At 36.7% G+C, this 12,058-nt stretch overlaps 1 protein-coding gene across 1 annotated transcript in view; it reads right to left on the bottom strand.

Moving 5' to 3' along the window:
* SLC26A7 (solute carrier family 26 member 7) overlaps nt 1–12,058 on the bottom strand; it is a 67,766-nt gene that overhangs the window by 28,830 nt on the left and 26,878 nt on the right. The window contains exons 4-6 of the mRNA XM_086742473.1: nt 10,576–10,740; nt 3,339–3,491; nt 890–972 (exon numbers count right to left, since the gene is read on the bottom strand). Coding sequence (XP_086598599.1) covers nt 890–972; nt 3,339–3,491; nt 10,576–10,740 — 401 coding nt within the window. The remainder of the gene's footprint in view (nt 1–889; nt 973–3,338; nt 3,492–10,575; nt 10,741–12,058) is intronic.

Below are 12,058 nucleotides of genomic sequence, written 5' to 3'. Positions count from 1 at the left end.
CTCCCAATTAAACCTGCACCAGTACAGTTTAGTTGTTCCTAACACATATTGAAAGGGCATGCTTAGCCCTGTTTAATCTCAGATACATAATGTGCAATAACATCCCCTAAATACTTAAAAACAATTTTATTTCTCGGTGACTTCCCTTATTTTATTTCTGTCACTGCAAGCTGCCACATATGCACTCATGCTGTCTTGGACTTGTACTTTGTGAAATTTAGGGAAACTGTACAGTTTCCAAAAGGGAGATTACACAACAGTTGTGCTATTCCTTACCAGCCCTTAGAGTTTAAACATTCTCTCTGACTTCTAATCTAATTTCTCTTTCCAGCTAATTATACTGCATATTTTTTTTCCTTCACTTCAAGGCCATGGAGAAAAATGAGTCACTAGCTGTAGTCAGAATGCTCTTTTCTAGATTGAGCGTATCTAAATCCTTTACATTTCCTCAGAAACCACATTTTCTAAAATGAGTGGAGAAAAATGAAGTGTAGTGATTTACAAGCCTTATCGCATTGCAAGTCCTTTCTGCTACAATAAGCCAAGGCAACCCTCAAAAAGCAGGTTGCAATAATCTTGTAGAGAGTGCTCTGTCCTCCTGTTATACATCCATCAGCCATCATCAGGTACTTAGTACCTACTTTTCACTATGTAAAGCAATTAAAAAGCTATGGAAATATACAAGAAAATCTGATTTTTTATTATGATATATATACAGATATACCTTATTTACATGGGGTTGAATTGTGACAGAGTATTTGAGGAGCTTGGAAAAGAACATGGTAGCTTTTTGCCATTTCTTATTTCAGAATATTACTTTAACTTCTTCAGAGATTGTTCTCAGAAGTAAACATACTTAAAAGCCACAAGCTAATAAAAAACACATTACCCTTCAGGAATATGTCCCACAACTTCTAGCCCATAGACGTATTCCATATCAGCATAGTAGCAGGCAACGGATGTAGCAATTATCTATTGATACAATACAGAAAAAGATATTATGTTTCTATTGTTTTTAGCTTCTCATATGGTCTCTGTTATTGCCATACTTAAGCACATGACAGTGCTCATGCATTTATCCTTAGATTCATCCAGTAAGACAGAGAAATATTATTATGAATATTTTTATAAATGTGGAAGAGAGTAAAAAGAAACGAAGATCTGGACACAGTAATGAATTTAGAACAGATGACTGAAGAAGGACTATGGTGGAGTTTGGACATTCTGTGGTAATGAAAGGGATCTGTACAAGTCTCTGTAAAGCCTCAAGGTTCTTGCCAATCGGTGTCCAAACTGCCTCTATGCAGCACGTGCCCCAGATCACTGCCATTCATGTGAGCAGCTTAAAATAATTCATCATTTAGGTGCTCCTGATTGGCCTGATTCAGCTGATGTTCTCTGAGCACGTGTAATCCAGACTGGCAGTGTCGACTTCAGCACAAAACAGAGTCAAATATGTGACTGCCTCTAACATTTATTTTTCTATAGGTATAAATGTTGCTGAGGGAGTGGAACTTTGTCCCTGAGGACATTCAAACTCGTAGAATCATAGAATGGTTAGGGTTGGAAGGGACCTTCAAAGGTCATCTAGTCCAACCCCCCTGCAAGGAGCAGGGACATCCCTGACTAGGTCAGGTTGCTCAGAGCCTCATCCAGCCTGGCCTTGAACGCTTCCAGAGATGGGGCATCCACCACCTTTCTGGGCAACCTGTTCCAGTGTTCTATAACTCGCATCGTAAAAAATTTTTTCCTAATTTCTAATCTAAATCTACCCCCTTCTATTTTAAAACCATTACCTCTCGTCCTATCGCAACAGGCCCTACTGAACAGCCTATCCCCATCTTTCTTGTAGGCCCCCTTGAGGTACTGGAAGACCGCTATCAGGTCTCCCCGGAGCCTCCTCTTCTCCAGGCTGAACAGCCCCAACTCTCTCAGCCTGTCCTCATAAGAGAGGTGCTCCAGCCCTTTTATCATCTTCGTGGTCCTCCTCTGGACCTTCTCCAACTGGTCCATGTCCTTCTTGTGCTGGGGGCTCCAGAACTGGACACAGTACTCCAGGTGGGGTCTCACCAGGGCAGAGTAGAGGGGGAGAATCACCTCCCTCGACCTGCTGGCCACGCTTCTCTTCATGCAGCCCAGGATGAGGTTGGCCTTCTGGGCCGCAAGGGCGCATTGCCTGCTCATGTTAAGCTTCTCATCCACCAGCACTCCCAAGTCCTTCTCCTTAGGGCTGCTCTCAATCCATTCCCCGCCCAGCCTGTATTTGTGCCTGGGATTGCCATGACCCAGGTGCAGGACCTTGCACTTGGCCTGGTTGAACTTCATGAGGTTGGCACAGGCCCACCTCTCCAGCCTGTCAAGGTCCCTCTGGATGGCATCCCTCCCTTCCAGCGTGTCAACGGCACCACACAACTTGGTGTCGTCGGCGAACTTGCTGAGGGTGCACTCTATCCCACTGTTCATGTCGCCGACATGGCGACTCACTTCTCATGTTTTTTATGAGGTGAATACACAAATCCCAATAGAACAGGCACAGGTTCCAGTCTGTGATTCTCAGTTTGCTGGTACATTTTAGCTGGTACTTTTTAAGAGGCAACACTGAAATAGATCTTAGAGCAGGGACCACAACCACACTACCTTCTTTTCCAGCATTTTGCCCAAGAAAAATTGTGGTTTTTTGTAATTAACTTTTTTTCCAGCAAAAGAAGAGATCCACTCTGTGATGATCCACTCTGAAAAGCAGCTGCCCCTCATCTTTTAAAATTTTCTTTTAGAGGTCTAGAGAAAACAAGAAATCTTCTGTCCTGGTGCTGTTTATCTGACTACAGCATAATCCTCAAAGCAAGGATTTACAATGCAATAGCCAATTTAAGTTTAGCATAAGCCATGTGGAAGGAAAACTCTAAGTAAAATTATAGAAAGCAATAGCTTAGGTATTTGACTTTGTTGCAGATAAATAACAAGCAACATCTAAGCCACAACTACTCAGCGCAAGACTTGTCTGGAGTTACAATGTGCCCGTTACTTTTCATTTTCTATTTCAAACTTCTTACACTTTAGCATTCTAGGCTTCATGGTCTTGTGATTATGTAAAAAAAAGTAGTAAATACATGAAAAATATTATACCAATTGGGAACATATGTCCCTTGTTTCTTAATTGTTTAGCCAAACTCTTTCCTGTTCTTACATTTAACATACAGCCATGAAAAATAGCTATCCAGTTAGTAAGAGACAGGTGTGGCTGTGGGTAACTATAGACAACAGCAAACTGCAACAGATTAGTTGAACCACCGAAAGCTTTGTAAAGCAAAAAGTCTGATGTTTGGTTTTGTACTTACCAAAACTAGATCAATGGGAAGAACAACTTTAATGTTTCTCTGAAATTTCTCATTCAGCTCTTTAACAAGAACAAGCACCACAATGCTCAGCAAGGAGAGAAGTAAAGCCTCCAGCTGAACTGATCTGATATTCTCGAATATGTGGGCATAAATCTACAATGAATGACAAATAACAATCACAGATCAAAAATATATCATTTTGGGTCACATCCTATGGCATATTTCACAAAACTTCAGACATCTCAGACAATGCGTGAGGCCTAAATCAATACTGCAGGAACTGAGTCATCTGACAGATGGGCCTACACTTAAGATTTTGCAAGGAAGAAAAATCACAAATTTACTATTGCTAAAATACTGTGGACTTTTCAAAACTCAAAAAATGCAGTGAATATTTGTATATATGAATTTACAGATTTCTATCAGTAGAAGCAAGCAAGAAAATCCCAGTAAATGTTATATGTATCCTTTTCTTATTCCGTCTCATTAAATTCAGTGAGCTAAATGAGTGCTCTACAAAAATGTTGAGAGAAGCTTCCATGCACAAAGATTTGTTTTCAGCGTCCATAGCTCGTAACGTTCATCAACTCTAATAGTAAAAGTTACTTCTGAGTAAAAATTTTAAAAGACAGAAAGGAGGGGGGGAAAGAAGGAGAGGGAGGAAAAATGAAAAAGGAAAGAAAAAATGCAGTAGTGGCTGGATGGGAAGAGAAGCAACAGGAATCTTCCCAGGAGAACATCCTTTTCAGGGCATCCTCTCCAGGGCATGAGGGGGGTCTGTCCAAGTATTTTTGCAGAGTAACTGTATAGCTTCAGCAGGGCGCACTCAGTTTCCCTGTTTGTTGCTCTTGTCCATTACACAAACAGTGCTCCATGGAGCATACTTTGATCAGGTCCAGATGCTGCACACACTAATTAGCTGTCAAGCTTTTTGTACGTGTGATATTGGCTATTCAAATAACTAATATTATCTACTAAGCCCTGTTTATTTCCCTAGGGTAAACTTGTAAATTAAAAGCTACAAAGCAAGAGGTAAAAAGAGGGTAGGGGAAGAAGGAGTGATTCACACTTCAGCAGCAAGTGCTTTCCAGGGGAAACTTTCCATGGCAAAGTGGAGGAATTGCAGGGGCAAGGTTGCAAGAGATGGGGAACACTGAACCACAAGGTTCAAAATTGTGCCACAGCAGGCTCTGGGGTGTTGGGGAATGGCTACATCACTGCAAGTGAGAGGCAGACTGCAGTGTTAAAAGAGAAAGAGGAGACTGGAGCAGAGCTATGGAGCTGCAGACGGGAGGCCCTCAGCTTTTGAAAGGTGAAGGTGTGGTGCAACATGCCGTAAAACATGTTTAGAAAAATATAGTTGGGTCTATGACGAAGAAAGGAAATATAATGCTAAATATAAGGAACATGTGGAATAGAAATATGGAATAGGAATAGAATGACCAATGGTGATGAGTAACAGGGATCTCTGATGACGAATACAATGTTGTAAGTAACATACTCAGAAAAATGCAGTTGCCTTCACACCAGCACAGATGACACAATGAACTCTAATTTCAATTCTACTGTCAATTTTAGGGTCCAGAAAATGAGGCATAAATCAGTATGATAACAGATTAACAGAAAGCAATGAAAAAATTTACAGTTTTACTGGAATGGTTAGAAGATTTGAAGAAAGTTAGGGGGAACTTCTGTTCCAAAAAATAAAGAAATAATAAGATACCTATTACAGGTCATCTTTAGGCCTCATGAGTAAAAGCAATAGCCTATTGCCTGGAGGAACAAAGAGGCATGAAAATAGCTATAATACACATGCTTACTAAAGCTGTAGGGGATAAAAAGTCAAGGTAGACTCAGTCTCTTGAATTCTGCATTTTTATTCTGGGAACTATTGTGTAGCCTTAAATGTAAACTATAGAGAGAACAGAAGTTAAAATCTAGGATGCAGCTTTAGATTGCATCACAACTAACTTCTTTTTAAACCATAACATTAAGGATAATAAAATCAAGTAACTGAGTGTTGATATAATAATATATTTAAAAAGGTGTTTTCTCGGGCAACAACTAAGACGAACATTAAAATAAATGAAAAGTGACACTTGTATTTTTATCAAAATACAGATTAATAATTTTCTGCCCCAGAGAACCTATTCTCAAATACATATATAATGCTAACAAGGTTTGACAATTTGGAGCTTAAATACATGTATTTATATTGGACAGGAAAAAGTACTAGAAAAATTATCTTAGGAAAAATCCCTGTTCTAGCAGAAAGGTCAATACGACGATAATTTATTTTCCCACTGTTTTGATTCTGCCACTCCTTGAAGAGATGATGCTTGCTATGAAGAATGTGTAAATTAAAATAACTTCCTGATTGTTCCTCTCTTGTCCTTTCTAAGAATATTTTCATAATAATAACTGGGGGGGGAGAATATCCCCAAAAAAACCCTCTAAAAATGGTTGCAGAAACAAGATAAAATGTAACTTTTCTCATAAAGAGGAAGATTTAGTCCAGTCCTTTGAAATTCAGCCCTTGAACTTTTCATTAAGAATGTAGAATATAACTCAGCACAAACTTTTGTCAGAACTGAGGAAAATATTTTAAAATCAACTTGTTAAATAACATGATCTACATACGTCGTAGATCATGTAGATCGTATGAAGGATAGTAATCAAACCACAGTTTTGAACCACATATTGCCCCACTGTAATCAGACAATATGTTGACTGTGTCTTGAGTGGATTGGGACTAGTTTCTGTACCTATAATTTTCCATGAATGCATTTGCAAGAGAGCACAGAACTTGGCCCAGTGCCCAAGCAGAAGGTATGATTAATTAAGACAAAAGGAGGCAATCTGGAAAACCATATAGCAAACTGTGCTCCTAAACTCACCAAAGGCTGAGATAGATCTAAGGTGAAGTAAAAAGAAAAGGGAAGAAACTGATTGATTCCTAATTGTTGAACACAAAGAGATGTGGGCTTATTTTGAAGTGAGTTGTGTTTACTGAAGTGTCAGCATTAGCTATCTGTGTTTATGGCATTTAATTTAATTTTCCTAGACAAAGTAACACATGAGATTGGGTGAACCAATATAATCTGAATGAAGGATTACAAAGAAATATGCATAACCTTTTAGAATGTCTGTCTTTACAAATTGATTAAAACAAAACTTCCGTTTAATTTTTAAAATATATAGCCAAATCTTGTGGACCTTCGTCACAGCTTTTTCAGACTTTTCAACAAACACTTCGTAAGAACTTCCTAGTGTATTCTTTAGTGTTTCTCTTCAAATCATATCCTTCAGTATGTAGTCTACATCAGCCAATAAATGAAAAAGAATAAGACTGTCAATTCTTTGTAGCTCGAATGAGCTCAGTAGCACCAACAGTCCTATCCCCAAAGTGTCTGCAGCATACATTGAAACAATTCTGTCAGTAATTCATTAATATTAAATCAATTACTACATCAGACTAAAGAGCTTCCACGACTAGTATGTTTCTGAGTAACCATTCTCTGAAAACCTAAAAAGACCCATTTCATTATATGACTAGCAAAGTCAGGAGATGATTTCACAAATGACTCTCAGACTTTTCAGAAAAAAAAAAAAAGAGCATTTGGTGCTTAACATGAATTTAGTTAACATATACTATAGCTATCTCTCTATACTATGCTGTTCATGCATTATACTGTCCAGTCCATTACTGTACTCATCCAAGGTTAAAATGTCAATCCTAAATGTAAAAATCTAAAGCTCAAGCTTGTAATAGCCCTGACATATGATTCAAAAGAAATATTTTCAAATGTTTTCATCACAAACATCATTACAAATTCAGTATTTTATATATTTTTATGATGCACTAACTGAAATAATTTAGAAATTGTGTAGCAGAATTTAGTTTGACATTGCAGTGTACAAAGCAATTTTTGTGTCATAACATAATTAACAAAATTTAAAAATACAGTAATAAAATATTAATTGAGTTCTTTGACTCTTGTTTTTTATTTTTATTGCTAGTTTTGTTTAAGATTTTTAATGGAAATTATCTGGCAATATTATAAGGAATCAGCGAACATTTTGGCAATGAGTGCAAATTTGCACATGTGAAAAGTGCAAAGTGAAAGTGAAAAAAGCAATATTTTAACTTTGCACACGTATGTATACAGACACTGAATGCCCCTACTCTCATGGGAAATTAATTACTTTGAGTTCCACTATATTTTCACATGCTTTCCTAGACTAATAATGAACATTGTAATGGTTTATATTCTAGAAAGAATGAGTATTCTGATGTAATAATTAAATTCTCCAAGTTCTTTTTTCATAATGTGTACATGAAAATCCAAAAGATTAGTTCTAAAATTAGTACAGAGGCTGAAGCAAACAAAAGAATTAAAGGAACATATTAGTTAAAACACTCAATACATTTTAAGAATAGATGACCTCATTGCATTTTCAAAAATGTTTCATTCTAATGTTTGTTAGACAAATACAACACACTGTGTGAAAAAAGTACAGGCAGCTACTGTGAAGTGTACAGGGAACAAAATGGGGGAAAAAAAAAAGGGGAAAGGACTGATAGCAGGAACGTGAAAGTTCTTTTCAGCTAAGTGCAGCACAATCACAAGGATTTTGCAACAAACTTGCATCACAACCACGAAAGATCTCATTTTGCAAAGTGGCTTTGTTATGTTACAGTTCATTTTGCAGTAATACATTTTCTCAGAAAATTGTGGAAGGATAAATATATCTACACATGGATAAAGGGCAAATATAGATATATTTTTCTGTTTTCAGATGCTAAGTAAAACTTGACACTATTCTTATCCCTTGTGAAAGTTAGATCTCACATGTAGTCTTCACTCATCATTTTTCTTCTTCACCTTCATCTTGCTTTTCCTATTTGCAAAATACCAATTGATGTTGCAATGTGCAGCTCTATTGCAGTGTTACAAACCATGTACAGGGAAAAAGCAATTTAAAAAATTACATAAACTATGTGTAAAACACAAAAATCCCATAGACTCAACGCCAGTGTAGTAGATTTGTTCTCCATACACAGAGCTTGTTTTTTACATATTTAATCATGATCTCACTTGCTATAAAATAATCCATTTCACTGGCTTACTTTACTTTCAACTCTCCTATCGCACTTTATTAAAAATTCTTATTCTTACTTTGCCAACCCAAAGATTGCCTGAGGCAAAGCAATTGGCTTTGTGAGTGGGAGGTGTTTTGGAGTGGAGAAAGAAAAAAGCTGTAAGCAAAAATATCAGTCTTCGAGTTTCAAGAATTTGGAGTAAAGAACTTGTCTGGGGAGACATGTCAAATTTGCATTTCACTCTCTAGCTACATGTACACACTAACATACAGCTAATTGGTATAATTTTCGTATAAAACTACCACCACAGAAAAAAATTGTCAAAATCTGAATCTAGTGCTTCTGGCTGAGATACTGGACCTTCTAAAAGCAATCCATAAGTCTGAACAGATACCAGAAACTTTTTAAAACACTTGTATGGTTAAATTGTCCGTTCTAAATATGGAGACTTTTAAACTATTCTTTTAAGTTGTACATAGGGGTTTTTGTTTCTTCATTTGTTTTTACACAATTCTAGAGAACCTTAAAAAAATCAGGAATATTTTTATTTGGAAAATGTTCAAAGGGGTTTGATTTCAAAAGTGAAGTGAAAGGCAAATAATTTTTTCAGATACATTAAAAAATACAAGGGATAAGGGAATAGATTTCCTTCAAAGCATTTGAATGACCTCATTTATGATATCATCCACACACCAATGTGGAAATCTTTCCTCATATCACTGCCGTTCTTTATTATTGCTCATAATGTATGTTTTGATTATGTCTTGGCTGTGGTACTTAACACCAGTCATTTCTACAAGATGACAATATTCCTATATGTAAATATAGTTTCCATGGAAATGCCATGAAAAAGAGATTAGTCACATTTTATATTAAGAAGTATTTATGAAAAGGTTTTTAAATAATTAAAAAAATATTTTAATATATGGTGAATCATTTGTAATAGTCTCACAGGCCAACTGACTACTCATAATATTGGCTATGATGCTTTTAGTTATGGACTTACTTATAAGATAAATTACTTCCGTTTATTCCATGCTAATGCTCATTGATAAATTGTTCCTGTAAAATCTTACCAACGGATTATCTATGTGAAATGTTATCCAATTTATAAAATACTATGAAATAACATGCTAAAAAGCAGCATCTTCTTATCACAGAGTTCACATTAACAATTTTCCCAAAATAATATGAAAAAATACAGAGCAGAGCAGTGCAAGAATATATAGTCCATACTTTTAAATAAGGTGTCTTAATTCAGTGGCTAACAGGATGAAGCCTCAATTCAACTGGTAATCAATTAACTAATTGCTATCAGTGCAATGTAAATATCACTTCAGCAAGTAAATAAAGTTTTATTATGAGCAAAATATCATTCTGACAGATACTATTGTAATACTACTAATGCTTCTGCAAAGAGATGACGCTCACAACACCTGTACTCAGCATGTGCTGGAATAAGTGACCTTAAAAAATATGCTCTCATGTCTTTTGTGCGGTAAGATTATAGAACTTTGCCCTTAAGGTTTCAGTCAACATTGTCTACCTTGCAAAGGGAGTAACCATTATACTGTATGAAAGGCTGGACGCATTTTAGAAAAAAATACTTTAAAGCTATTCACTTGCTGTGTTTATGGCAAAGCGATATCACGTCATAAAGCAATGATTAACATATCTAGGGTAACTTTTGCCTAGGAGATCCACAAATCATGGATCATGTTCCTTTTACCACAATGATGTTCAGATTTCATTCAGCAAAATATGAAGAAAATATGCTTAGAATGACATTTGGAATATGTAACCATATATCCTTCCCACATGTTGATCCAGAAAGAGCTAACCTTCCCTGTGCAAGTGTGTAATTACTTAAGCTAATGAATGGAATTACTGATGGTGTAATACATATACTTTAAATTGAATACTGTATCCTTTCAAAATAAGACCCATTCTTCATCAAATTTTCCTACCTTGTTCTTACAAACACACCTAGCAAGGTGAAGGTTTTGGTATTACATTTTCTATTCATTCACACACATGCATAACAAATTTCTTACACTTATATATAGCCAAATAGAGCTGTGATTGAATAAAATGTTAGCCACTGGAATAACCCATCTCTTTTACTGAACTCACATGAAAAAATCCCAATGGTCCAGATATATATGGCATTTTCATTCCCAGAAGATACTTCACTTGCGAAGTCACAACATGTGTAGCTGCTCCTGTTGTCATCGCACTTATCACTGGTTCTGTTAACAAGAAAGTGGCACTGCCCAACTGCAGCATAAACATCGCTACCTAAAAGGCAAAGGTAGGAATATTAGCAACTACAATCAAATGTAGCTTCCTGGTGACAGGACAATGAGCCAGGGTACTTTAATAAACTTCAGTAGAAGTGAGATAAAGATAAAAACCAGAATTCCTTTGAAGGATGACTCTAGCTGAAAATAGAACCCACTGAAGCTCTGTGGGTTGGCCTGCGTTGTCTTATTCATATCATTGGTTTACCAGACTCTAACATTAGTTTAGCAACAAAAACAGACTCAGAAAAATTGTCTTCATGCAATGCTTAGTGTTCTCTGCCCCTCGAGTATGTGAGCACAATAAACACTACAAAAACATCAACTCAACACAGGAACGTGAAGTAAATCAAAGGTGAGGGTGGTGCTAGGACTCATTCCTTCTCCATTCAGTTCCATTCAGCCTGAGCAGGCAAAGGGACTGTTCTTGGTTCAGCTTACTGATTGCCGACATGTCGATATCAAGATTCTTAATGTTAGTCATTTCAACAGTTACCCGATTTATTAGGCGCTAGAACTACGGAGATGTGAGTCTTATGGTGAGAGTTCCATCGTCCTGCAGAGCCCTGCCCCACTCCAGGCTGCTGCACCGTCAGTTTTCCCTCCCCACGCCGTCACACAACTGCTTTGCTCCTCTGGCAGACCCTTACCCTCCTGATATCCCACTGACCAGGTGCATCTGGTTTGATATACTGTGATACTTGGTGCTCTGATGCTACAATATCATAATATCAAATATGTCAAGTATCACCAGTCCGCTACCTCTACTTACATCAGTTTCACACGTTGAGGTTTCTGGGTTTGCAGGTGTTCAGGTAAGGGAGCGACAGAAGTTGCTTCAGATGATGGAGGATATAAAAATACTTATCTTCTTTACAGAGAAACAGGGATGTTTGTATAATTATGTGTTCTGTGTGAACAAACTTTATAAATTTATAGTAAAACTAAACTATTTTAAAGACCTTTAAAATCTACTTCCTGTGCACTTGATAAATACTTGAACTAACTTAAAGTAGAATATCTGTATATATCAGAAAATTTAAAACAGGAAGAAAAATTCAACATCCAGTTTCATAAACATAATCCCATATATAAACTGGATTTCTCTGCTAGAAAAAAAAACAGTAGACTTTAGCTCAGCTATATTTGACCTTGAAGATTATTTCAGTTTTGTGGCAACTTTTACAGAAGTTATTTCAGAGTACAGGCAGAAAGAATAACATTCCTCTCTAATCCTGCAATCTGGACTAGACCTGAATCTACAACTACTGTAGACACTTCATAAGAATATAGGACAAATATCCAAAATATTCTTG

The sequence above is a fragment of the Chlamydotis macqueenii genome, chromosome 2 (assembly GCF_036417535.1).
Source record: "Chlamydotis macqueenii isolate bChlMac1 chromosome 2, bChlMac1.mat, whole genome shotgun sequence".
NCBI classification, from domain to species: domain Eukaryota; kingdom Metazoa; phylum Chordata; class Aves; order Otidiformes; family Otididae; genus Chlamydotis; species Chlamydotis macqueenii.
This window is presented reverse-complemented; position numbering and strand designations above follow the sequence as displayed.